Source organism: Ranitomeya imitator, chromosome 4, assembly GCF_032444005.1.
Source record: "Ranitomeya imitator isolate aRanImi1 chromosome 4, aRanImi1.pri, whole genome shotgun sequence".
Taxonomy (NCBI): Eukaryota; Metazoa; Chordata; class Amphibia; order Anura; family Dendrobatidae; genus Ranitomeya; species Ranitomeya imitator.
Genome location: NC_091285.1, coordinates 482,652,663 through 482,679,278, shown reverse-complemented (window position 1 = coordinate 482,679,278; position 26,616 = coordinate 482,652,663). Strand labels below are relative to the sequence as shown.

At 44.4% G+C, this 26,616-nt stretch overlaps 1 protein-coding gene across 1 annotated transcript in view; it reads left to right on the top strand.

The window, feature by feature from the left end:
• The first annotated feature begins 797 nt into the window (after nucleotides 1-797).
• Nucleotides 798-26,616, top strand: part of TEX9 (testis expressed 9) — a 47,635-nt gene continuing 21,816 nt past the window's right edge. Inside the window, exons 1-9 of the mRNA XM_069765945.1 lie at nucleotides 798-998; nucleotides 1,915-2,006; nucleotides 3,614-3,677; nucleotides 5,803-5,882; nucleotides 9,941-9,989; nucleotides 12,508-12,587; nucleotides 12,751-12,929; nucleotides 21,331-21,413; nucleotides 21,534-21,707. Of these exons, the coding sequence (XP_069622046.1) occupies nucleotides 960-998; nucleotides 1,915-2,006; nucleotides 3,614-3,677; nucleotides 5,803-5,882; nucleotides 9,941-9,989; nucleotides 12,508-12,587; nucleotides 12,751-12,929; nucleotides 21,331-21,413; nucleotides 21,534-21,707 (840 nt within the window). The 5' untranslated portion in view covers nucleotides 798-959. The remainder of the gene's footprint in view (nucleotides 999-1,914; nucleotides 2,007-3,613; nucleotides 3,678-5,802; nucleotides 5,883-9,940; nucleotides 9,990-12,507; nucleotides 12,588-12,750; nucleotides 12,930-21,330; nucleotides 21,414-21,533; nucleotides 21,708-26,616) is intronic.

The window sequence follows — 26,616 nt, the reverse complement described above, 5'->3', positions numbered from 1 at the left end:
CTGTGCAATATACTACGTGGGCTGTGCAATATACTATGTGGGCTGTGCAATATACTACGTGGGCTGTGCAATATACTACGTGGGCTGTGCAATATACTACGTTGGCTGTGCAATATACTACGTGGGCTGTGCAATATACTACGTTGGCTGTGCAATATACTACGTGGGCTGTGCAATATACTACGTTGGCTGTGCAATATACTACGTGGGCTGTGCAATATACTACGTTGGCTGTGCAATATACTACGTTGGCTGTGCAATATACTACGTGGGCTGTGCAATACACTACGTGGGCTGCTATACACTACACATACATATTCTAGAATACCCGATGCGTTAGAATCGGGCTACCATCTAGTAAAGTATAACTATTTTCGCTAACCATTCTGGGTCTCTTCGTTCCAGTCAGTCCAAATCTGGGCTTATCTAGTCATTTTTTGGACATATTACATTTAGAGATTAGCAGGATAGAGAGGTGTGGAGTATTTGGTAATAAAGGAAACAACAAAAGTAGTTAAGGTGTGAGGGTAGATAGGAAATACATTCTAGGCCAGTCCTTTATGTCTATCCATCCTGTAATTTCTAGAATTCATCTTCTTGGCGTTACAATTTAAGAAGAGAATTTATATATAATTTTATGAGGAAATGCCGAACACATATATTTATATTAGCATAAAGACTAGAAGAAGCAGATGAGAGAAAATAACATCACGCATTATGGCCCCATGTAACACAGATAATAGTATGTATGTCGTGGAAGACGGTCGGCTCCTGGGTGTCGCCCTCAGCACGGACTCGGAGGCCATGATGCTACACCTGGGAGAGCTCTGCATCAGCCTCTGCATCACTAGAGACCAGAGCACGTGATTTACCGCCGTGTGACGCCTCTCGCGATAGATGGAATCTACTGTTGCTTAGTAACAGAATGCCGGCTCTTAGTGTAACCTGAAGCCCGTACAATGGCGGAGACCCGTAGAGCGGCCGCTGTGTCCAGCAAGGTAAGGGCGAAGGTTGGTGACACGGATCAGCCATCACTGCACGGGCCGGCACTGGGAACACGAGTCCTGACCTCTTCAGTGCACCGTCCTTCTGCGTGTCCTGTCTTCCTTTGTGCCCTCTTCCTCCGTGTCCTGTCCTCCTCTCCGTGCACTGTCTTCCTCTCCGTGCACTGTCCTCCTCCCCCTCCATGCGCCGTCCTCCCCCCTCCGTGCGCCGTCCTCCCCCTCCGTGCGCCGTCCTCCCCCTCCGTGCGCCTTCCTCCACCTCCATGCGCCGTCCTCCCCCTCCGTGCGCCGTCCTCACCCTCCGTGCGCCGTCCTCCCCCTCCGTGCGCCGTCCTCACCCTCCGTGCGCCGTCCTCCCCCTCCGTGCGCCGTCCTCCCCCTCCGTGCGCCGTCCTCCCCCTCCGTGCGCCGTCCTGCCCCCTCTGTGCGCCGTCCTCCCCCCTCTGTGCGCCGTCCTGCCCCCTCTGTGCGCCGTCCTCCCCCCTCTGTGCGCTGTCCTGCCCCCTCTGTGCGCCATCCTCCCCCCTCTGTGCGCTGTCCTGCCCCCTCTGTGCGCCGTCCTCCCCCCCTCTGTGCGCCGTCCTTCCCCCTCTGTGCGCCGTCCTCCCCCTCTGTGCGCCGTCCTCCCCCCTCTGTGCGCCGTCCTCCCCCTCTGTGCGCCGTCCTCCCCCCTCTGTGCGCTGTCCTGCCCCCTCTGTGCGCCGTCCTCCCCCCTCTGTGCGCTGTCCTGCCCCCTCTGTGCGCCGTCCTCCCCCCTCTGTGCGCCGTCCTCCCCCTCTGTGCGCCGTCCTCCCCCCTCTGTGCGCTGTCCTCCCTCTCCGTGCGCCGTCCTCCCCCCTCTCTGCATGGTCTTCCTCCTCCGTTGTGACAGGTGATGACTAGTTGTTACTGAGCGCTGCTATTATTTCAGATAAAGAAAAACAAAGGTGTGGGACCCCCTGCAGTGATGACAGTGAAGAAGACCACCCAGGAGAAGCTGCTGGCCAGAGAGGAGGAGTACAAGTATGGATGCTCTATATATATATATATATATATATATATATCTTCCCCTTCCCCCACATTACAGCTGGTCCTGACTCTCCTGAGGATTCTGGTATAAAACTGCTGGAAATGTCGGAAGGTTTTGACCCCACGTGTAGCTGCGCAGAACTTCTGTGACATTTGGCATTTTACGCCATTCCAGGGTATTTGTTCTCAGCTAAGGGTGACACTTATTACTACAGTTTATGCCATGAGAGTGGCGCCCCCTCTGACCAGATGTTGTGGGACCAAACAGCACCAGTGTGGTGTAGTGCCGCGGCCGGTCCTGCAGGTCTGCCCGTGTTCTTATGTGCAGACATGGACAGGCAGGAGCGGCCGCGCACTACACTGCACAGGTCACGGGCTGACCCCATGGCTGCTGGACCAAGCCTAAGAATCATTATGCTGAACTCTAATGTCCTGCCCTGTATCTCTGGCCCTTACCCTACAGTGCCAGCGTACACACGGCACGTCCATCTACCGGCCATTAATACTGAGGCGCTCTTCACACAGCCATTTATATTTCCTCTCTTTTATGATCCATTTTGGGAGCAGAACAAAATAGAATGTTCAGTTCCAGGATCTATTCTACTATTTCCTAAAAGTGTATTGGCCCGCCTGCTCTTCGTGTTATTACACATAGTATGCGGACCATGTCTTCGCCCAGCCCAAGAATCAGAGAGATTATTTTTTTCACATTTGGACAGTTTGGTTCAATTTTCCTTTCCAGTCTTCAAGAACTGTAACTTTTTCATTTTCTCATTCGAAATATAGGAACAAATCCGAGTGCAGGGAAATTGAGAAGCCCCCTCTCCCCTCCCCCCCCCCCCTTCCACAATTCTGCAAAAGTCTTTATGGCATTTATTGTGCTGTAAAAATGACTTGGCAATATTAGTCTCGTGGTTAGTATGATTATTGCGGTATCAGACTTGTGTCTATGTATATTTTTAATTCATTTCAAGAGTCCCTATTACCTTCTACAGGCGCCCGAATGCAATGGCCGCTCATTGGCGCCCCATCCCATCAGCTACGCTCGAGTGGGGAACCTGACCGCCATGGGGAAGAGCTGTTACGTCCAATGTCAGGAAGATATTAAATGGAGCCGGTCACCGCGAAACTTCAATTTCAGCTACTTACTGCCCTACAGGGGACTTGGCACCCATAAAAATCAGACCTACGCTGTAGGGTTAACGTCTTTAGTTTTTTAGAAAATGAGGGCTCCTTGGTGCACCCTTGGAGTGGTTGAGATCTCTGCACCATTCCACCATTACTTCATTTCATTACAATTCATTTACATCTCGGTGAATTAAATGGGTCTGTGGGGGTGGGGGCATGACGTAATATTGAAGTATGATGGTTGAGGACAATTCTAGATTTTTTTCCCCCGCTATTTTAAGAAAGGAACGTAACCAACTCTTGAAAGGGATCTCTGAATCTGGTTAATCACAAATCAGGAAATGATGGTAACTTTGGTCTTCTGTCTGAATTATCGAACCTTTCTCAAGTTTTTAGCTTTGACAGTACAATCCGTGCAAAGCGCGGGGTCCTAATCTTGTCTGCTTTATTGTATATGTCATTTATTTACTTAGACGACTAAATGCTGAACTAGAGGCAAAAACCGCTGAGCTGGTACGGGAGGCTGAGGAGGTGATGGTGAGTAACCTAGACAGGTGTTGTCCTGAGCTGACCAGAAAGCAGGTTTTCTATCATGTATGTGACTTACTACTGACACACCGAACATCAGCAAGATTAGAAATGGAGATGCCGGAACTGTATTCCTCTTATATACAGCACACGCTACTTCCTGCATCATTGATTTTCAAGCAATGTCATTTAAAGGGAATCTGTCAGCAGGTTTTTGCTGCCTTTTAATTAGGTAGCAGCTATAAGTAGATGCTGAGAGCCTGATTCCGGTGATCTGTCGCTTACTAGGCTATGTGCTGTAGTTTAAATACAATCAGTGTTTATTTAAACATATTATTACTGCAGGACTAGGTGTCGTGTGGATGCCAGGCCAGCTAATCTGTGTAACTCCACCCCCACTACCGATTAATGTACAGTGTATACATGAAGCTGCCTATCAGGGGTGGGCGGGATATACATGGCTCAACATTCTGACCACTGCTACATCTACAGCAGAGAAAACTGCACCAAGCAGCCCAGTAAGTGATACATCACTGGAAATCGGACTCTCTGCCCATACGTCATGCAGCTTTCAGATTCCATAGCAAAAAACCTGCTGACAGATTTCATATAAAGCATTGCTAGGAAATTCCATCTCTTTAACAAATCATATTTTATATTGTGATCACCACTGTAAAAAATGTTATTTGCTAGGAGCAGCCAGCACCTGCCATTAACAGCAGCGATTGGAGCTGGCTCTGATCACTGCTGTTGAAATACTTTGATGCCACCGTTGTTCTGTGACAGCGGCATTAAACTGGTAGAAACCAGAGGAATGGGGTTTGCTAATGCGGCCATTGATCCCCACAATTGTGTGGTGCCGATGAGTTGCTATGGCAGCTGGGGGCATGGTGGCTTCATAGGAGAACGTGAATTTCACCATATACTGCAATACAAAAATATTGTAGCATGTCTTGCAAACCGTAAATCAATTGTTGGCGCCTAAAAATACATAAATACATACGTATAAATATTTATACTGTATATCCTAAACGTTTAAATCTCCTGTTTCCTATTCCTAAAACATAGACATATTTTGTATTGGTATCACTGGAAAAGTCTGATCTATCAAAGTTAAAATTGTGGCATTTAGAATGCAGAAATTTAATGTTTTTTGGTCACCTCCCCTCCCCCAAAAATGCAACAGAGATCAAAACATTTTTTGCATGCCGGGTCATTTTTACTTAACACTGTGGTTAAAACGAAACCCGAAAAGATGACGGAATTTCGGTTCTTGCACCTTTTTCACCTTGTTTCCAGTATAGTAAATTGTAAAGTACCGGTAATTGCTTTTACTCAAAACTGCAACTTATCCCTCAAAAAAATCCCTTGGGAGCTGTGAAGTATGATAGCACAAAGATGAAAATTGTCTTAGACAAGAAGGGGTTAGTAGAAAATGTTCTGCTGTTTTATCTATACAGCTCCTAGGTGTTTCCAAGGAAGCCCTGCGTAGTCTTCTCCTGCAATGATAGCCCCTTTCATCTGACCCCTACAGGCCCGTGGCTTCTAAGGTCTGCAGCAATTGTGTACTTTTATGGCCTAGAAAGTTATAAAAAGGGAATGTCCACCTCTTGGGCAACCTCTTCCTTAATACTATGTTCCCCAGTGTACAATACAGCTATCAGGCACGCCCCTCCAGATACTGGGGTCTCCGAGGGCTCATGTGACATTGCTATTCTGAGTGAGTCCTTCAGCCGGTCAATGGTAGCCAATGGTCGGCTTCGCTCGCACGTCCTACTAACGAAGCTCAGATGTCTGAGGGAAATTTGAGAACTGCTGCCCATTAGCTGCTGGTGGCTGAAGGGCTCAAGTGGCATAAAAATGTCAGGCAAGCCCTGGGAGCCCCGGCTCCATTATTGCTGGATCGGAGGGGGACAGGAGGATACGGCATTTAAGAAGGGGTTATCTGAGTAGTGGGCAGCCACGTTGTGTCTCACAAGGTAATAAAAAACTAGATGACATATTAAGTGGGACGGTCAGGATTGATGCCTTCATACCTGGACTCACAATTTATAAGACCTGCCAGCACTTTTCTTCTCAGTGTGAATGACTCTGTATTTGGGAGGTAACTTGCATCTTCACCTCCTTATAACAGCGAGAGCAGCAGCAGATCCTGTCACGACCAGCACTGTCGCAGGTTAAACTTTTTGATGAAGACGAGGATGAAAATTTAAGGTAGTATATTTTTATAACTTATTTTTTTAGGGGGGATATCCTTTTACACACTTATACTTTAGAGCGCTCTTACTGTCTTAGAGGAGCACATGTTTACTCCCAATTTTTAAAGATGGAACCATCGCAGACATTTTTGGCTATACCCTATAACCATTCATTCCAGTCGCTCCTATTAACCGTTTCTTTCTCCTCACTCTGGGCACATTAAAAAGGGGTTAGGCCAGGTTCATATTGCGTTATTGCAGTCCGTTTAACGCATGCGTTAAACGGACTGCGCAACGCAAGTGCCTTTTAAAGATCGCGTTATGCGATCGTGCTAGCGCAGATGCTCCATCTGTGCTAGCGGTGACGGACCCCGAAACGCTGCAGCCCGCATCCGAGGGTCCGTCACAGAATGACGGCACATCACTAACATGTCGATTATGACATGCGTTAGCGATGCGCTACATAATGGCAGTCAATGGGTGCGTTAGTGCCGCTATGTAACAGATGCCGTCAGCGCATTGCCATTAATGCAGTGTGAACCTAGCCTTAGAAAGGGATGGACTACACCTTTCCTGTAAGCTCTGTTAGTATTAAAAACGAATGGTGTATAGCTCGTCCTTCCGCGCTGAGTTCTGCCATTGCTCCCGGGGGACGCTCTTGTCTACAGCACTAATACTACTTTGACAGTGTGGCAGCCAATCATTAAGCTCCGCCGCCCTGACGAGCTTGTGTCATCTACTTGGGCAGAGCTGCTGTGCTCATTCCATGTGATGTCGGCACTGGAGACAACAGACCCCCGAGAGCAGCGGCGGAGACTCAGCTCCAGATCCGGGCACAGGTAATAAGGCACAGTTTAATTTTCCCACTGACAGAGCTTATAGGGAAAAAACTTCTGAAGGAGGACAACCCATTTAAGTCTGTTAAACCATTTTGTAGTCCTGTTTGATTATAGGGACTATGGTGGTGTTGACAGTTCGACACATTCAGCACGCCACCTGGGATAGAGGCCCAAATACCGGGCTGTCCCACTGTATTCAGGACGATTGGGCACAATAACATATGGCCTCTACAACACATACAGAGGCGTTGCATGTTTCATTGGCCGCTGTATCTATGGAGGTATTCTCCTCTAATCTGGTGCATCAAAAGGAAATTACTACTACAACGTCTGGTATTAATTTGACTATAACTTCCTGTAACTTGCCATCATTTACCAAGAGCTAGCTCTTATTTATTAACAAGTTTATTAACAAGTTTGATGAAATAAAACTATACATTGTAGTTCAAGTTGCTTCTAATTAATTTGAACATCTCATTCCATCGGCCAAGGCGGGTGTCCGTAGCCGCTGTGGGAGAGGGAGCACCGCCTGTTAGCTGCTGATGGCTGCGTCTCTTCTTTTGATTACCGGCTTGGCACGATGTGACACTTGTTACGTAGTGCCAGGCCAGCTAATCAAAATAAGAACCATGGATGTCAGTAGGTAAGAAACGGTACTCCTCCCAAATCATGGCCACAGACCACTGTCCTGGGCGGAGGAATGAGACGAACTAATGAATGAATACCAACTCTAGTAGTATTTTTAGAATGGGAAGTCATCCAATAACGCTCCTTTCCGTCTAATTTCCATCTCTCTTCTTGCTCTCACCATGTTAAAGGGGTTGTCCACTACTAGGACGATTGCATCTCACTTCCCATGTTTGGCCCCGTTAATATACAAAAGCTTATACTCGCCTTTGGTGGCGGCACCTTTCCAGCCGTTTCAGCCCTCGCATGAAGTTGCTACGACACATGAGCCCTGAGCCCAATCAGCACTGGCGTCACAGAGTTGGCTGGCCGTTCACTTCCTGATAATTACTTATGTGTCTGAAGGCGGGGACAGTGACGCCAGTGCTGATTGGACAGAACGAAGGAGAAAGATCATGCTATGCAAAAAGGATCACCAGAATGAAATGTACAAAACAAATTTATTAATGCAACCTACTAACAATAATTAAAAGTCAAACTTTGTCATACAATAATTGTTAGACAGGGCCCATCACCATATTTTGGTGGTAATGTCTACAGTCGTATGCTTGACCTTTTATTGTTTTTAATTGTTGTTAGTGGTCTGCATTGATAAAATCGTTTTGTACATTTCATTCTGGTGATCCTTTTTGTATAGCATGATCTTTCTCTTTCGTTCTTTGCATAGTCTCCCTGCATGCTATAGGTGATCCTGAATCTACCTACATGGGTGCTCTGTTTTCTTCCTTTATATTAGTATATTAGGCAGTGCTGATTGGGCGCAGGGCTAACGTGTTATAACAACCACATTTAATCCCTGGGAACGTGAATACTGACATGGCTGGATCAGCGCCGGCTCGAAAGGTGAGTATAAGGTGTTTTTTATTGTAACGGGGCCAAACATGGGAAATGAGAAGGGGTTGCCTTGTAGTGGACAACTCCTATAAGGGAATCTGTCAGCAGGGTTATGCTATGTAATTTGAGGACAACATGCGGTAGAGGTTCTTACTATTATTTATTTATACAGCACCATTAATTCCATGGTGATGTACATGAGAAGGGGTTACATACAAAATACAGATATCACTTACAGTAGACATACTAACAATGACAGTCTGGTACAGAGGGGCGAGGACCCTGCCCTTGCGGGCTTACATTCTACAGGATGGTGGGGAAGGAGACAGTAGGTCAAGGGTTGCAGTAGCTCCGGTGGTGTTGAGGTGGCAGCGGGGTCTTTACAGGTTGTAAGCTTTTTGAAGAGATGAGTTTTCAGGTCCCGTTTAAAGGATCCGATAGGGGAGAATAAGTGGACGTGTTGGGGCACAGTATTTCAGAGGATGGGGGATATTCGGGTGAAGTTTTGGAGGCGATTGGGTGAGGAACAAGTAAGTGTGGAGGAGAGAAGGAGGTTTGGGAAGATCAGAGATTACGTGAGGGAAGATAATGGGACATTAGTTTTGAGATGTACAGAGAGAAAGGTTATGGATGGCTTTGTAGGTCAGTGTTTGTAGTTTGAATCGGATACGCTGGAGAATTGGGAGCCAATGAAGGGATTTGCAAAGGGCGGAAGCAGGAGTGTAGCGAGGAGAGAGATCAACTAGTCGGGCAGCAGAGTTAAGGATAGATTAGAGAGGTGAGATTGTGTTAGCAGAGAGCACAAAGGAGGTTGTTGCAGTAGTTGAGACGGGAAATGATGAGGACATGCACAAGCATTTTAGTAGAGTGAGGGTTGAGGAAAGGACGGATATTTTAGAGCTGGAGGCGACAGGAGGTGGCAAGATCTTGGATGTGTTTGTTTGAAGGGACAGGGCAGAGTCAAGGGTTACTCCAAAGCAGCGAAATTCTGGTACAGGAGAAGGCAAAATGTCATTTATTGTGATATATAGATGAGGTAGGGAAGATACGTAAGATGGAGGAAAACTAATGATACTAATGGTATAGATGGAGAAGAGTAGGGGTCCAGGGGCAGAGCCTTGAGGAACCCCAATAAAGAGGGCGGGATGAGGAGGTAGTGTGGCAGTGGGAGACGTTAAATGTGCTTTTGGAAAGGTATGAGGAGATCCAGGATAGGGCAAGGACTTTGACGCTAAAGGAAGAGAGGATGTTTAGTAGGAGGCAGTGCTCAACTGTGTGGAAATCAGAGGACCAGTCTGGAGGAAGGGGAAAAACATATCCTATTGTATATAGTTGTTTACTTAGACTGAAGGATTAATCACCCTGTGATTAACAATGCTTTCACTATTAGGCATATTGGCAATCTTCCGATTTTGCCACCTCTCCTGTGATAAGCAGCTCACTGACCTATAGCCATTGTTGTAGCCTGGTGTGGGCGGGGTTAGCTTCCTCAGCTCTGCTGCATTGCTAAATCTAAAGGCTTTGCTTGTGTTAGAATGGCTGCACCCAGTAATCTAAGTGATACCTCCTTGGATTCAGGGTCTCTTTGCCTACATCATGCTCCTCAAAGAAGGTATAGTAAAACCTGCTGACAGATTCCCTTTAATGAGATTAAAATTAAGCAGGCTTTTGTTATTGTTTGTATTTTCTAAATTTTAATGTTTATTTTTTTAAGAAAACTCCTCTCCCCAGAAGTACCAGCTTTAACTCTCTCCCACGTCAAGGTAATTAGATTATGCACGCAGTATAATTGTTAAAAAAACAACAACCTAGCATAGTCTTATTATAAATGAAACCTGACCTAGTGACAAAAGTTATTGTTCTGCTAGATTCTGCCCCGGGTGCCATGTTTGTTCCTCACTGCTACCAATGTGGTTTCAGGTTTTATGTAAAGAAAGATTAACCCCATAAAGGGAACCTGTCATGTTTAAAGTGTCTGATCTGCAGGCAGGATGTTATAGGAGTAGGAGCTGATCAGATTGATAGACTTCTTGTGGGAAAGGTTCCACTAAACCTGGTATTTTATTCATTGACATTTCTGGTATGTATATGCATATGAGTCCACTGGGCGGTCCTTGTGGGACTGAGCATGGAGAGATAGCTGTCAGTCACCCGTAGGACCGCCCACTGGACTCATATCATTTTGCTTAGTTCTTCCTTCTTTATACCATACTGACCACAGAACGGGCTGCATGTAAATGTGACAGGTTCCCTTTAATCCCTTTCCACTGTCTTTCGACAACAGGCAGTGCAGGTCCCGAGTCTTCAGTGACGTCTTTTGGCGATGTTGCATTAACATGTCTATTAATAACCTGAATAATTAACTGATTAGGTTATTTAGTGTGTTACAAAAATATCTTTTTCATGTCACCCAAAAATAATATAAATTATGAAATAATTTATTGGAACTCCCAAAAAGCATTGAAAAGTAAAACCATTTCTTGCAGGTAAAAGAGAGCCTCAAACCCCACATTAAAAAAAATCAAAGAGTTATGACTGTTAAAATGTGGAGAGATTAAAAAAGGGGAACAAATTGGCTGCTCATTAATGCCTGTTTATTAAAGGGTAATGTGTATAGAAATGCTATAGAATTGGATGCATAGGTGGTCTCAGGTCTGATACTGATACAATATAACAACTATAATAGATTTGGTCTAGGCTGTAGAATAGATTATTGCCCGGATTCCATACAGTTGTATCCCTAGATTAACATACAATTAGACATATATCAGTTTGCTGCCTTTGACTGTAAACTATAATGTTCTCATTCACTGACAGCAAATATGTTGGGAATAGTGAGAAACTGAAATAAAATAAAAGGTATAAAACTTCTAAATTGTGCGCAGTTTTGCAATTTAATTGCAATTTAAAATTGTGGCCATTCTTTAAATATTAATACTTTTTTTCTTTTGTTTACAGCTTGTCGCCTTGGAGATCGGCCACTCCTGCTGCACAGCAGAACATGCGCAAGCTCTGATCTATTGAGCTTGTAAGCACTGTTTTGAAGCTGGCCAGGATTGCTGGAGCGTACTGCTACCTAATAATCCCGCCTGCTTCAGCCCAATTCTTGTAAGCTTCACATCAGTGGTGGTCGTTCTCCTAGGCAGCGAGATGTAAGCAAAGGTGTTAAAATCTAAAATTGTAATAAACCGTAAATTGCATAATTAATTGTATATAGATGCCCTATCCTGCAATATCCACCTATGAACATAGGAATAACCTGTAACCTGCAGCATGGGTTTATTTTCATGCAGCCTCTTGTGGGTGCAGATGACTAAAGGTATATGCTATGGAGACTATCCCACAAATAAATTATCACCGTTCTTGCTATTTTCCTAATTGGTGAGTGGCACCGAGTTAGGACCCTTGCTGTGTAGGCATTGATGGCAAATATTATGGATGTGGATGTCCCACAAATATTCAGAGGGGTTTCAAAACAATGGCGGAATATTTTTCACAGCCAGCACCTGCTTCTAGTCACATTGATTGGGGCGGTCAATCTGTGGCACTGGCCCCCATCTCCACCACAACAATGCAGTTGTGGAGTACTACCGTAATGAGTTGTCATGGGGGCCAGGGACCTGCTGAGGACCTTATCTGCTGCCATTTTAGCCCTCTTATGAAGGCCTTCATATTATACTTGGATTTGTTTAACATTTTTAACATGATAAAATCAATGGTGTCATTCAAAACCACAATCTGCCATCTGTTTTTTTATCTGTTTTTTTGCTATTTAATCTTTCAGCAGCATAATATAGGGCAAGAAAACCTAATTCCAGGGATGTGTCATGTGCTGAAGTTTCAATGCAATCAGTGTTTTATGAACAGGAGATTATCACTGCCTGACTAGGTCTCAAGTGCAATCCAGTCAAGCTTATCTGTGTAACCCCGCCCCCACCCCGATTGGCTGCTTGCTGACAATTCCCAGTGTACACAGGAAGCTGCCAATCAAGAGTGTGGGCGGGGATATACCGAGCTCAGCATTCTGACATCTGAGAAAACAGGGATTCTATCAAAACTGTACCAAGCGGTCAAGTAAGTGCCACATTGCTGGAATCAGAGTCTCTGCCCCTACATTATGATGCGATTAGGTTACATAGCAAAAACCGATTCCCTTTAAGGAATAAAATAACAATTACTCTTTAATAAGTGCAGCATAATTTATGATGAACCGTTACAGACATTAAACATAAAATCACTGACTTTAGATTCGTTCTTAAAATAGAGGCTTTCATTTTACAGACTGATGGTAAAACTGGCACAAAATCTTCAGCAAGGAACAGACCACACACTGCCACGAACGCAAAAAAACAAGCACCAAGGTAATTCTACTGCTGTATTGTCACCGTCAGCAGTCTATTAATATGATGTTATACTGTGAGATCTAAAATATTTCTACTTAACTCCTTGTATGTACTCTCTAGTATCATACATGTTTATAGTTTTAATGTTCTATACATATTTATTTATTCTTTTTGTTTCAAGACCTAGACCAAAAACAGCTGACGTGCGTACTGCCAGTGACGTTGCAATCCCATCAGATATTGTGGACTTCTCCCTTGCGAAAACCATTAATAAAATTGAGAGCAAACTAGAAGCGGGTGAAGTGCCTGAAAACGCTGAAGATGATGTAATTCCAGGAATAAACAATGACATTGGAGCAGGTATTTTAGTTCTGTATATAAGACAGATGGTGATTAAAGGGATCCTGCCTGGTCCCCCGTGCCCCCAGAACCACCAGCAGTTGTGTCTGCATATATAAGTACCCGGCCTAACAGCTCCTGTATTACATTACACACATCAACAGATCTTTTGCAAAAAGTATTTCTAAAGTCAGTTTATGATATGTAAATGAGGGCTGTGACAAATCGAAGGGGCGTTAGTGTCCCCAGACTAGTCGGCTCACTAAGCATGTGGGCGTGATAGCATATCTTGCAAGCGCCGGCGTCATCGCAGGCGCTATACTTAACTCTCGCATGCACTCAGCTTCTTCCCCTCGCATCATTGATCATCTGAAGCCGGGTGTACGTGGCCCGACCTCAGAGAGGCGCACTGTGCATGATCGGAAGTGCAGAAGTGTGTGACCTGCGCGCTGTGAGGATTCCTCGGGAGCCGCGGGGGCATGACCGCAAGTATGTGATTTGCGTGCCTGTGGTGACTTGCCTACTACTTGGGCACAGCCTCACTCAATGCAAGTGTATTGAGAGCGACTGGACACAGTCTAGTCGGAATGTGCATACTTGCGGCGACTTAACCGTCCACTCCCAGCGCCGGCACTGGGGAATGTTCACAGGGCGCACAATGTGAGGATTCCTGATCAGACTTGTAGCCTAAAGCCGGGCAACTCCTTTAATAGACACCAAAATGAGACACAACCCTACGTTTGAATAGACAGATGTATTGTATGGGTAAATGATCCCTTTCCTTTTTACAATGAAAGCCATTAAGTCATTGTAAGGCTATGAGCCCACACACATAAGATGGCTATTGGATGAATGAGCGCTCAGCTGACAGCTATCTCTCTTTATTCTTCTTCCTTACCAATGCACGCTCTGCTTGACTGAGTGTGCATGTGTTCTGTATGGAGGGAAGTAATGAGTAATCTGCTGGATGTCCCCTCTGGCAATGCTTCATGTCCAGTCAGAAAAAATGCTCCATCGTGTTCTATCAAACCATCATCTGCCAGGTTAGAGTCGGAAAGCTGCCTTACACAGAAACACAAATATTCGACCGACTTTGCTGTGTATGGGAATCTTGATTATGGTATGTCCATTGCCTATTGTTCAGCAAATCTCCGAGGCTAGCAATGATGAAAAATGGCAACTTCATTTTAGAATGTTAAAATTGAGCCTGCAACATCTCCTAACCAAGCTAGAAAATTATTGCAATTACACATGTTTATTTCCTTTGGAACAACACAAAAAAAATACAGAATAAAAGGCAAATTGGACATAATTTCACAAAAAAATGGGCCAGACATAATTGTTGGCACCTTTACAAAATTGTGGGTAAAGAACTTTGTTTCAAACATGTTGTTACGCCAACAGGGTGTGACAAGGTAAAGTGGACTCACTAGACCACTGATGGTGCAGTGGCGGCTGTATACCCGATACTCAAAAGACAGGAGAGTAGATCTCATAAACCAAAAGATATTTATTAATAAAAAGGAAACAGGTGTCAGAGGGAAAGAACCTCTGGATCACAGCACTGTACCACGTAGTGGAGCACCGGGCAAGGTGTACCCCTATACAGGGATTCCCCCGTCACAACACCAGGTGGCCTGAATGCTACGAATCCAGGACCAGAGGACGACCCATACTGACAAACTAGCAACACAGTAGAATACTTGGGCCAGCTGGTGGGGACAATCCCAGAAGCTCCATGAAATCCAGCAAGGTAGTTTCCACTGGTAGCAGGATCTGGAGGATTCCGTGAGGAGAGGCAAGACAACCTGGAGTGAGAACCGGAGAGACCAGAGAAGTCCAGAATGGGATTCACCAGAAGAGGACTCTGTGAAAATAGAGACATAAGTAAAGTGCAGAGCACAGCAGAGCGTGGCCTGAAGCTGCGGCAACAATCCAAAGAATGAACACATAGCCCAGGCACCTCCCTAAAGGGGAGGGTGCTTTTTATGCACAGAGCATCATAACACAGACGGCCCTAATAGCGAACAGGTGTCCTGCTGTTTCAAGTATGTGCAGGAAGCGGGGCGCGGCTCCTAAGAGCATTTCCAGGAGACCTGCCAAGAGGATGCAGGTTCTTAGCAGAGAAAGAAGCCGCAGATCGTCTGGAGCCACGGACAGGGTGAGTAAGGCTGTGTGATAGGCGCCGGTCTCCCTGCACAGCGGAGACCGAACCTGCGGCTGAGGGCATGACACATGTGATGCTTGTTCAAACTCACCTGTGGCAATATGAAAATGACACATGAATCCAGATGAAAAGAGAAGTTGACTCAATGTTTGTGTGTGCCACACTAAGCATGGAGAACATAAAGAAGATAAGAGGACTCTGAGGACTTGAAAACCAAAATTATTGAAAAAAAAAATCAACAATCTCAAGGTTAAAAGTCAATTTCCAGAGATCTTTGTTCCTTTGTCCACAGTGCCCCAAAGATTCAAGAAGTTTACAATCCATGGCAACATATCTAATCTCTTTGGATGCGGACAGTGGAGAAAAATTGATGAAAGGTTGTAACACAGGATAGTCCAGATAGTGGATAAGCAGCCCCAATCAAGTTTCAGAGAAATTCAAGCTGTCTTGTAGGCTCAGGGTGCATCAATGTAAGCGCAAACTAACCATCGACATTTGAATGAAATATAACACTATTGCAGGAGACACATGAAGACCCCACTGCTGACTTAGAGATAAAGCTAGACTGCAGTTTGTCAAAATGTACGTAAGTCAAAATCCTTCCGCGAAAGCATCTTGTGGACAATTGAGACCAAGATAGAGGTTTTTTTTGGTGAAGCACATCATTCTACTGTTTAACAAAAATGGAATGAGGCCTACAAAGAAAAGAAGACAGTACCTGCAGTCAAATATGGTGGAGGTTCAAAGATGTTTGGGGTTGTTTTTTCGGCCTCTGGCACCAGGTATCTTCACTGCGTGTAAGGCATAATGAAATTTGAAGATTATCAAAGGATTTTGGGTCGCAGTGTAGTACACAGTGTCAGAAAGCTGGGTTTGCATCCTAGGTCATTGGTCTTCTTGCAGGACAATGACCCCAAATATACTTCAAAAAGCATTCAGAAATGGCTGTAAACAAAGCATTGGAAAGTTCTGAATTGGCCAGAATGAGTCCGGATCTAAATCCTATTGAACACATTAGAGAGATCTTAAAAGTGCTGGAGAAGGCACCTTCAAATATGACAGACCGGCGCCTGCGCACTGCAGTACTTTGCTCTGCCCTCAACAGGGCAGATAAAGTACGCCTGTGCCAGAGCTGCGGCAGGAAGCAAAGAAGAAGACGTCATCGTATGAATGTGGGAGGCGCCGGACCTGGACCTGCGACGCCCATCGGACCGAACCGGGACCGCCCCTGGGTGAGTATAATCTAACTTGTTGTTCTTATCTTTCAGGTTACATCGGGGGACTTATCTACAGCATTACAGAATGCTGTAGATAAGCCCCTGATAGCGGTGGCCTTAGCTTATAGGCTTAAAATGGGGTGACAGATTCCCTTTCAGTGGCAAAGATGAAGTATTAATGTGCTATACGCCATATTCTTAGTAGGCAGGACTAGCCCAGTGTGGATCCCAGACTATTATTTTCTCTGATCCTCTAATCATGCGTTGGTCCGAATGCTGGCATGTTAGGCACATGCACAAGATATTCAGTAGTCCTGCCAGTCTGGGGATTGCGGTGGGGGTAGAGACGCTGTGCTGGACTAGTCCTGCCCCATTGGTAGATACCAGGCGGCACATTCAAATTTTGTTTTTAAATAAGACACATTATTGTGCCATGAAAAAGGCTTCAATAGAGTACAAGATGTGACACGACACTATAGAGGCAGACTTGGACATTTTAGGGGATCTGACAGGTCCACCTAAATGTATTTAGAAAAAGACAATCCATTAACGTTTTGTAATTTTGTTGGGATTCTCTGATATACTGTGAAATAGATGACTGCAGTAGATAAGGTCACTTGGAGGAGCATGAAATAAAAGAATTAACTTGCAAAATGTATTTTTTTTTTCAACTTTTTTTCCCAACATTTATTCTTGTGGAGATTCCTCTTTGAAGCATTTTAATTTTGCTTTGATTAGATAAAATTGTGTAAGGTTGAACGACAATGGTTGTAGCATTATCCTGGAGGCTTCTGACAACACTGAAGCATGGCCGGTGCGGCTGTGAGTTGTCAGAGTGCGAGTAATGGATTTGCTTCATCCATGTCTGACCCCTCCATTACTACTTTGGCCGCAGTGTCAGCATTGGGTCTGCGCCAACGAGATGAGACTACGAACCTCAGACGTGGAGCTGACGATGCTGGCAAATGATGCATCTAATGCTCTGCTTTTGTGTTGGAAGAGCGATCAAGGAAATATTTTCTTAAACGCGCTAGTCGGTAATAACTCAAGGTTTGTAAAAGTCTGTTTTATGCCAGAATGTAATATCAGGTCATGAGATTCTGTCATATCTAATTCTGGCTTCGGTGTGATGGTCCTATTGCTGACACTCATCCTTTTTTTTCTACAGCGTCTCGGCATTCTTGTCACATTTATTCTAGTGTCATGTATTTGACACGTTGTACAGGCTGCGTGAGTTGTGAGGGGAACGTAATGAGCACACTTCCATATTTTTCTAAATGCCTGTGGAGGATATATATTAGGTTGGTAAACATATCCAAGTTTTAAAATCTCATACCTTAAAAAGTCATATTTAGGAAGTTCCAATCCTTTTTGAAGTTTTATTCTGACTGATAAAGGTTTGTCAGACTCTGGGAACATTTATTTTTTTTTTTTTAAATTAAATACATGTGTTTGGAGCTAAAAAAATAATTTTTGCAATCATGCTTCATAAATGATGTACCATTGGCCTTCTATCACCTCTTTGTTTGGACTCGCGCACACGAGCATATAACTCGGACGAGTGCTATTCTATGGGGCAGTGCTGATCAACATGCTGTGAGTGGCTCAGCAAATCGGAGCGCGGTCGCCCATACAAGTCTATGGGTGCGTCTAAAATATTGGACTGCACTTTGGTGTCATCTGAGTGCAGTTTGAGTTACCCAGACTCACATAATGGAGAAGATGGAGAAATTAAGTTCTTCTCTGCACCTGTGATCATGCAAGAGAATGGCCTCACAGTATAGTAATACTCTGCTCAGTCTCTGATCAGAGTTTGAGTGGATTTTCATTAGCATAATTGATCTGATTCACATGGGAGAGAGAATCATAGCTGTGTGAGCAAACCCTTTCACTGTCTATTGTTGGTTGCAGAATGCAGTTAATTGAGCTCCCATCAACAAGAGTTTAAAGGTACCTTCACACATAACGATTTTGTTAACGATATCGTTGCAACATCACACTTTTTGTGACGTAACAACGATCCCGCTAACGATCTCGTTATGTGTGACAGCGACCAACGATCAGGCCCCTGCTGGGAGATCGTTGGTCGTGGGGAATGATCAGGAACTTTTTTTGGTCGCTGATCACCCACTGTCATCGCTGGATCGGCGTGTGTGACGCCGATCCAGCGATGTGTTCAATTGTAACCAGGGTAAACATCGGGTTACTAAGTGCAGGGCCGCACTTAGTAACCCGATATTTACCCTGGTTACCATTGTAAAAGTAAAAAAAAAAAAAACACTACATACTCACATTCTGATGTCTGTCACGTCCCCCGCCGTCAGCTTCCCTGCACTGACTGTCAGCGCCGGCCGTAAAGCAGAGCACAGCGGTGACGTCAGAGAAGACCCAACAATATTTGCTATTCCGGCAGGAGGTTGAAATTGGATTAAAAAATTATATATTGCAATCTCCCCACCAAAGGTTTTTTCATGAACTTACTGGGGGCACAATATATGAAATATAAATAATTACTAATGGCTGTTAAGGAAAGGAGAATACATTTTAAAATGTGTTTTATTGGTAGTTTTGTGTTCATAAAAAAAGTGAAAAACGGACACATCCTTTATTTTCCACACCTGCCTCCAACTTCTTACAGTATTGTGTATTGCAAAAAGTGTGTAGGAAAAACAAAGTCCTCCAACACAATGTTACAAACCAAATAAATAAATACATTATTACTTTTTTAAGTAATTGGAGAAGAAAGCAAACCAAAAGAAAGATGGAAAGAACACACGTTGGACGAAACGTGTATTATAATTGTATCCTGAAAATGGCAATGCAGGGTATATCACATCCTGAAAAAAAATTATTAGAACCTATTTGAGACATGGTCAAATCAATGAAATTTATCAATAAATGATCCACCAATAATAATGTGCTAAGTATACTATCATATTCCGTCCCTTAGGCCAGGTTCACACTGCGTTGCAGGCGTCCGTTAGACGGATTGCGTTACACCGTGGCATAACGCGGTGTAACGCAGTCCGTTAACGCCGCCATTAATTTCTATGTCGGACACATCGCTAGCGCACGTCCACAATGGGCGTGCGCTAGCGATGTGCCGTCATTGAGTGACGGACCCTGGGACCTGGGATCCGGGTCCGTCACTGCTAGCGCAGATGGAGCATCTGCTAGCTCTATCTGCGCTAGCGCGCTGACATACATGCATTTGCATTAACAGCAGCCCGTTAACGCATGTGTTGAACGGGCTGCTGTTAATGCAATGTGAACCAAGCCTTACACTACAGCATCCACAAGGGAGTGAACAGAAATGCACAAATTCAGAATTATCATAAAAATTTTATTTTATTAAATTCGTATTTAAAATTGACTAATAAAACAAATAAACAATAGCAAAAAAGTGACCACCGATGTGAGAGACTCATAGGTCTGCAAGCCCCTTTAAACACATCAATTGCAATATGTCAGAAATAATTACTGGGAACAGTCTATAGTAAATGATTTTGGAGGCAAATCAGTGCAACAAAGCAGTAAAAAGGAGGAACTTTCCGCATCTGAATTGTATCTAAAAGCATGGCCTGACGATATCCCTAGTTCTTAATGCTTAAATACCAAGGTGCCACTGGTCCTCATATGCCGCAGCACAAGAAAGAACTCCTCAATAATTAGTATAACAATATGGACTGAAAACATCCCAGATATACTTACAATGTATGGGGTTTGTACCGTGTCCCTCCACCCCGACGCACGTTTCGTCCACACTTCATCAGTGTCAAATCAATGTGGTAGGACATATAAGTTAATGCTAAATAAAGTGCATAGTGCTCATGACTAAAGTCTACACAAACAGGAGATCCAGGATACATAAGTAACATAGTAACATAGTAACATAGTTAGTAAGGCCGAAAAAAGACATTTGTCCATCCAGTTCAGCCTATATTCCATCATAATAAATCCCCAGATCTACGTCCTTCTACAGAACCTAATAATTGTATGATACAATATTGTTCTGCTCCAGGAAAACATCCAGGCCTCTCTTGAACCCCTCGACTGAGTTCGCCATCACCACCTCCTCAGACAAGCAATTCCATAAGTCACACACATCTGGGAGTTCCTTTATCTCTGAATCACCTTTGTATATTGTAAGTAGAAATTAACAAATAGATTTGCAGGATCCTAGTCCAGTGGCCAGCTATTCTGTGGCTGATGGATTGGGTGCCGTACGAGCCGCTTCCTACCTCCAGGCAACTTGGACTCCTCTTTTCATTAGCCGGCCTAGCGTGGCGTCATTGTTGTGGTGTGATGCACACACTGTCGTGCAAAACTGGCAATATGGGATATTAATAGGTTCAAATATTTTACATGGGAAAAATAAGTACAAGCAAGTATGCCAATCACATAATAGAAAATAGACATGTCACCAAAGATTAAGCACGAGAAAGAAAATCCATAATGCACGGTATATTTATAAGGAAATAGGAAGGTATAATTAGGCTTCTTAAAAGTGTTGTCTCCTACTGGGCAGCCTCTTATTAATAGGGTCAGGGAAATTAAAAAAAAAAATGATATTCTCCTCCCAGACACTATCTGCTCCTCGATTTGCAGTGTTTCTTCCCCTGTCGGTCTCCTAGTATCAACATTCGGCCAGAGCGTCACATACCTAATGCTGCCAATATGGGATTTCCAGTAGCAGATAACCCCCTTTGAGGACTACTTCTACTATCTCCGCCTCCATTAATTCTGACAAAATGTAACAAATTTGAGGTGACCACATTTTCTCAATGCGATCTTGTTTGTCTGCCAAAATACAAATACTTAGTGTGGACTTGTCCCGTCAATGCTGCACCAGTTTGTGTCGTGAGTGACCTCCAAGCTGTGACTTTGGCCTTCATTCCTACTTTTTTCTTCCATCTATCTGTGCTGAAGTATCACTGTACTAGGGACTTCTTCCCTACCCTTTAGTAGGACATGGTGTCTGCTGCTCTGGTTTGAGATTGCTGGCTTCTGTATTACATGTTTTCTGCTTATTTTGCAGAAGCTCAGATCAGATTTCTGAAGGCAAAGCTCCGAGTAATGCAGGAAGAGCTGGACAACATAACTCATGAATGCAATAAGAAGGTAAAAGCTTCTCTCTGACCTTTTCACTAAGGAGCTACTGAATAATTTGTCACTTTGCCCCCATATGCCTATTATTCCATGAAATGTCGGGTGAGTTTTAACCTATTGTCTAACTTTCAGGATGATGAGAACCACAACCTTACATCTCGTGTAAAGGACCTGGAAGAGGAGCGCGTGAGACTACAGAGAACCGCCAACATAATGCAGACCCAGGCGGACAAATATAAGGCTTTAATGGAAGAATCTAATAAGAAGACTGATGGCTTACAGCACCAGCTCTCGGCATTAGAGAAGGTGTGTTACATGGTCTTGCTTTTCCTACAAAAAGTCTTCTTATAGCAAGTAAAGCAAGACCAAGTAAATGAGCCGGAACATATGTTGGTTTAAGTGCAATGTGAATGTGCACCTACCTACACGTTGCGCTTATACCAACATACTGTATATTACAGCTCATTTCTTTGATTTTGCGTTAGGTTTTTGTACTTTGTACATACAGGAGGGTGGCTTCCCCTTTTGCGATGGACATTTTGTCCATATAGCTTTCCACCAGCAAGTGTCTGAACAGTCAGGTCTAGGTCCTGCTCTGCCCTCAATAATTTTGAGGTTTACTGACACATAGGTGAACTACAAGTGTTAGGGTCCGGCCTGATTGGACGCACCTTGTCGCGGTGCGATGGCTTTTACGCTTTTTTGGTCAAGATAGTGTCAACTAAGTGCATTATGTTATTTATATGTACTATTGCTATTTACTTACTACAGGGTATTTGCTCATTTTATTTTAGGTTCTGTCTTATAGCAAATAAAGCCCAAAAAGCAGCCAAAACATCATCTCTTCCATAATCTAGTACAGCATGTAATTTACTATTGCTGTTACGTTAGCACTTCAGCCTCACCATGCTGGGGTCCTGGGTTCTAATCCCACCAAGGACAACATCTGCAAGGAGTTTGTATGTTCTCCCCGTGTTTGCGTGGGTTTCCTCCGGGTTCTCCGTTTTCCTCCCACACTCCAAAGACATACTGATAGGGAATGTAGGTTATGAGCCCCAGTGGGGACAGTGATGATGATGTCTGTAAAGCGCTGTGGAATTAGTGGAGCTACATAAATAAGTAAAATAAATAAGTTCTGTTAACACCTTCCTCTTGAGTAAAGCCCCCACTATAATTGATGATAATTTTGATGGTGCTTAAAGTATTAGTTGCCAACGTGACTGATTAACTCATGTGGCATATGAGCAGTACAGCATAATCTATCCTTGCACGCCAACCAAGATATCCACCCTCTCTGCTCATTTTAGAGCCATTTGTTGTGGTTTTTTTTTTTTCCTGGAAAGTAAATCCTCTTTAGCCGACTTTAGAGCTTTACCTTGTGTCACAAGCTATGACATTAACCCTGTGAGATGTGGGGCATTATGTTAGATGATTTAGTAATTTATATAATGGCTGTGAGCAGTTGCCATACAGAGGAGCGAGGGTTTGGTGCTTTTATCCTTGAGTGAGCTGCAGTTCTGAAATGCCTCCTCACTAAGTGATCTGCAATATAGAAATCAGTGGCCCAATTCCTTTGTTCCCTTTGCACATTTTTTGCGCTGCAACAAAAAAAAACTATACGGCATCCCTTACATTTCATGTGGTCTTCATCAGGGCACTGAAACTACGTAATTGTGATCATTTCTGCTAAATTAGCAGAAGCGGGCAATGTATCTTCTCCCTGTACGTGTATTCCATCATATTTGGTAAGGGTAGTACATTTCTAAAAGAGAAGTAAAACAAAACGTAGGAGATGAGCAGTAAAGGCTTTGTCAATATGAGGAATAAGCATAAAGAATTGTAACTTGCAGCATTTGTCGAGGAGGTGGTGGCACGAATGACAGCAGATCAAGAAGGGATCATGCAGCAGATTACACAATAGTTTAAATGCCTATTTCGTAGGGTTGAGAAGTATGGGAGGAAATTCCAGAGATGGTAAAAAAGAGACATTGAAAATAAAATACAAAACTTTGATAGATTTACTGTTGCTCATCCCAACTGATGAACGTAAAATATGTCATGTTCTACATTTATTATCATTTTCTTCCACTTACAGACCGTGCAAGTGCTAGGTAACGCCCTGTTCACGCTTTCATCTGCCATTTTCATCAGATTTCTGTTGGCCATAGATGTTCTGAATACTTAACCCCTTTCTGACATCCGACGTAGTATCCGGTCCATGTGGGCTGGGCCCATCTGACCATGGACGGGATAGTACGTCATAGCCCATCGGCTGCGCACACGCGTGGTGGGCGGCCGATCGGGGCCGGGTGTCAGCTGATTGTCATAGCTGATACCCGACACTAAGTGTCAGGAGCGGTCACGGACCACTCCCAGTACTTTAACCCCCGGAACACTGCGATCAAAGATGATCGCAGTGTTCCAGGAGCAGGTAGAGGGGCTGTCAGCTCTGACAGCCCCTCTGCATTTGGATTGGAGACCCCGCGGCGTGCCGTGGAGACCCGATGTCGTCATGACGACATCGGGGGTCTCCAGAGCTGAAAGACTTCCTGTCATTCGCAGTGCATGTCTGGAAGTCTCTAAGGTTAGTGCACAGAAGCTGCAGCACTGACAGCTTCTATAGCATGCAGATCTGCATGCTATAGAAGCGTTCATCCTGCACAAAATGAGTGTCCCATAGAGGGACACAGTGTAAAAGTAAGAATTAAATTAAAAAAAAAAAAATTCAATAATTGTAAAAATGTTTAAAAAAATAATTTAAAAAAATCAATATTTATTCTATCATTAAATGAATATTTGAATTTAAAAAAAAAATCTAAACAATGAAAGTACACATATTTGGTATCGCCGCGTCCGTAACGACCCAACCTATAAAACTGTCCCACTAGTTAACGCTTTTAGTGAACACCATTAAAAAAAAAAAAAAACAAGCCAAAAAACCAATGATTTATCATCATACCGCTGAACAAAAAATTGAATAACACGCGATCAAAAAGACGGATATAAATAAACGTGGTACCGCTGAAAACGTCATCTTGTCCCGCTAAAAAACAAGCCTCCATATAGCTCCATCACCAGAAAAATGAAAAAAGTTATAGCTCTTAGAAAAAAGGGATGCAAAAATAATTATTTTTTAGATGAAATAGATTTTATTGTATAAAAGTGCCAAAGCATAAAAAAAAATATATAAATGAGGTATCACTGTCATCGTACACCAAAGAATAAAACTGCTGTATCAATTTTACCACACATGGAACAGTGTAAACACCCCCCCCCCCAACAAAAAGGAAATAAATTCATGAATTGCTTGTTTTTGTTCATTTTGCCTCCCCAAAATCGTAATAAAAAGCGATCAAAAAATGTCATGTGCCCGAAAATGGTACCAATAAAAAAGTCAACTCATCCCGCAAAAAACAAGACCTCACATGACTCTGTGGACCAAAATATGGAAAAATTATAGGTCTCAAGATGTGGTGATGCAAAAACTGTTTTTTGCAATAAAAAGCGTCTTTTAGTGTGTGACATCAGCCAAACATAAAAACCCGCTATAAATAGTAAATCAAACCCCCCTTAATTACCCCCATAGTTAGGCAAAAATAATAAAATTAAAAAAGTATTTATTTCCATTTTCCCATTAGGGTTAGGGATAGGATTGAGGTTAGGGTTGGGGCTAAAGTTCGAGTTAGGGTTACGATTGGGATTAGGGTTAGGGTTGGGATTAGGGGTGTGTTAGGGTTACGTTCGTGGTTACTGTTATGATTAGGGTTGGGATTAGGGTTAGAGGCATGTTGGGGTTAGAGTTGGAGTTAGAATTGGGGGGTTTTCACTGTTTAGCCACATCAGGGGCTCTTCAAATATGACATGGTGTCTGATCTCAATTCCAGCCAATTTTGCATTGAAAAGTCAAACGGCGCTCCTTCCCTTCCGAGCTCTGCCATGCGCCCAAAGAGTGGTTTACCCCCTCATATGGGGTATCAGCATACTCAGGACAAATTGAACAACTTTTGGGGTCCAATTTCTCCTGTTACCCTTGGGAAAATAAAAAATTGGGGGGTGAAATGATCATTTTACTCGGACTCCCATGACAGCACGACGAGAGAGGGGATCCGCCCATTAGGAACAGGAAACCTACAGATACAAAAGGGCGGTACCTCTCCCTTGCCTCAGTTGGTTTCCTGTTCCTGAGGGGACGGGTGCCTACAGACAGAAGGCCCAGGCCGGCCGGCCGATTACGGTAGCGGGGGGGTCTCCTACCTCGGCCGGTGCGGAGATCCCTGGAGACGCCACGGTGGTCCTTGCTGGACTTCACGGCAGTGGCGTTCGCAGCAGGGAGCGGAGTCCGGAGGATTTCCTGCCTCCATCAGCGCCAGCGCAGGTAAGTATTCCCATTGGTGGTGCAGCGGTATGGTGGGGCTGCGGGTGCTGGGCTCAGGCGTGTGGGTGACTCCCGGAGCGCTGCGCTCCATCCCCCGGCGTCCTGCACAGCTCTCAGCGCGTGCTGGAGCATTTCCGGGTGCAGTGACGTGGGGGGGGCGGAGTTAGCGGCCGCTTCCGGGTCGCCGGACGTCTGCGCATGCGCAGTCGTTCCAATATGGCGGCGCCCATCGCGTCTGTGTGCCGGTTTTTGACCGCAAGTTCCCCTGCCCTCTGCTGTATCCTGGGCCAATAGGGACAGCGCTGGCCCATCTGCTGACCGGATCCAAGGGGTATTTATGCAGGTGGAGATGTCAGATCCCTGCTTCTGGTCGCATTTCATCATGGAGAGTGGTGGTGAGCAGCAGCAGCTGCCAGACGAGGTACGTCAGAAGCCCAAACAGAAGGATAGAGGCGACCAGCCCAGTCGTAAGAGCTCTTCCGAACAAGGATCCAGAGCTTCGACTAAAGAGACCCCTCGGATTCCGGTATTGTACTTTGGCGCACGGGTAAGTGATCTACGTGAAAGTTCACTCTGTGACGCGGGCCCCTTTATACTTTATCATTCCAGGGGAAGAAGAGTACGGGGAAGTCTAAACATAAGGAGTGTGCCCTCTGTGGAGTCCCTCTACCTGACTCTTGTTCAAAAAAATTATGTGCCCCCTGTATACAACAGACGGTGAGGTCTACAGGAGCGGGTTGGTGGTAGTGACTTTAGGTCAGATATTAGTTATCTCCTATATTGTCCTCCCCTAGGTAGCAGAAGAGTCCGTAACTCCAGCAAATCTGAGGGAAATGATCC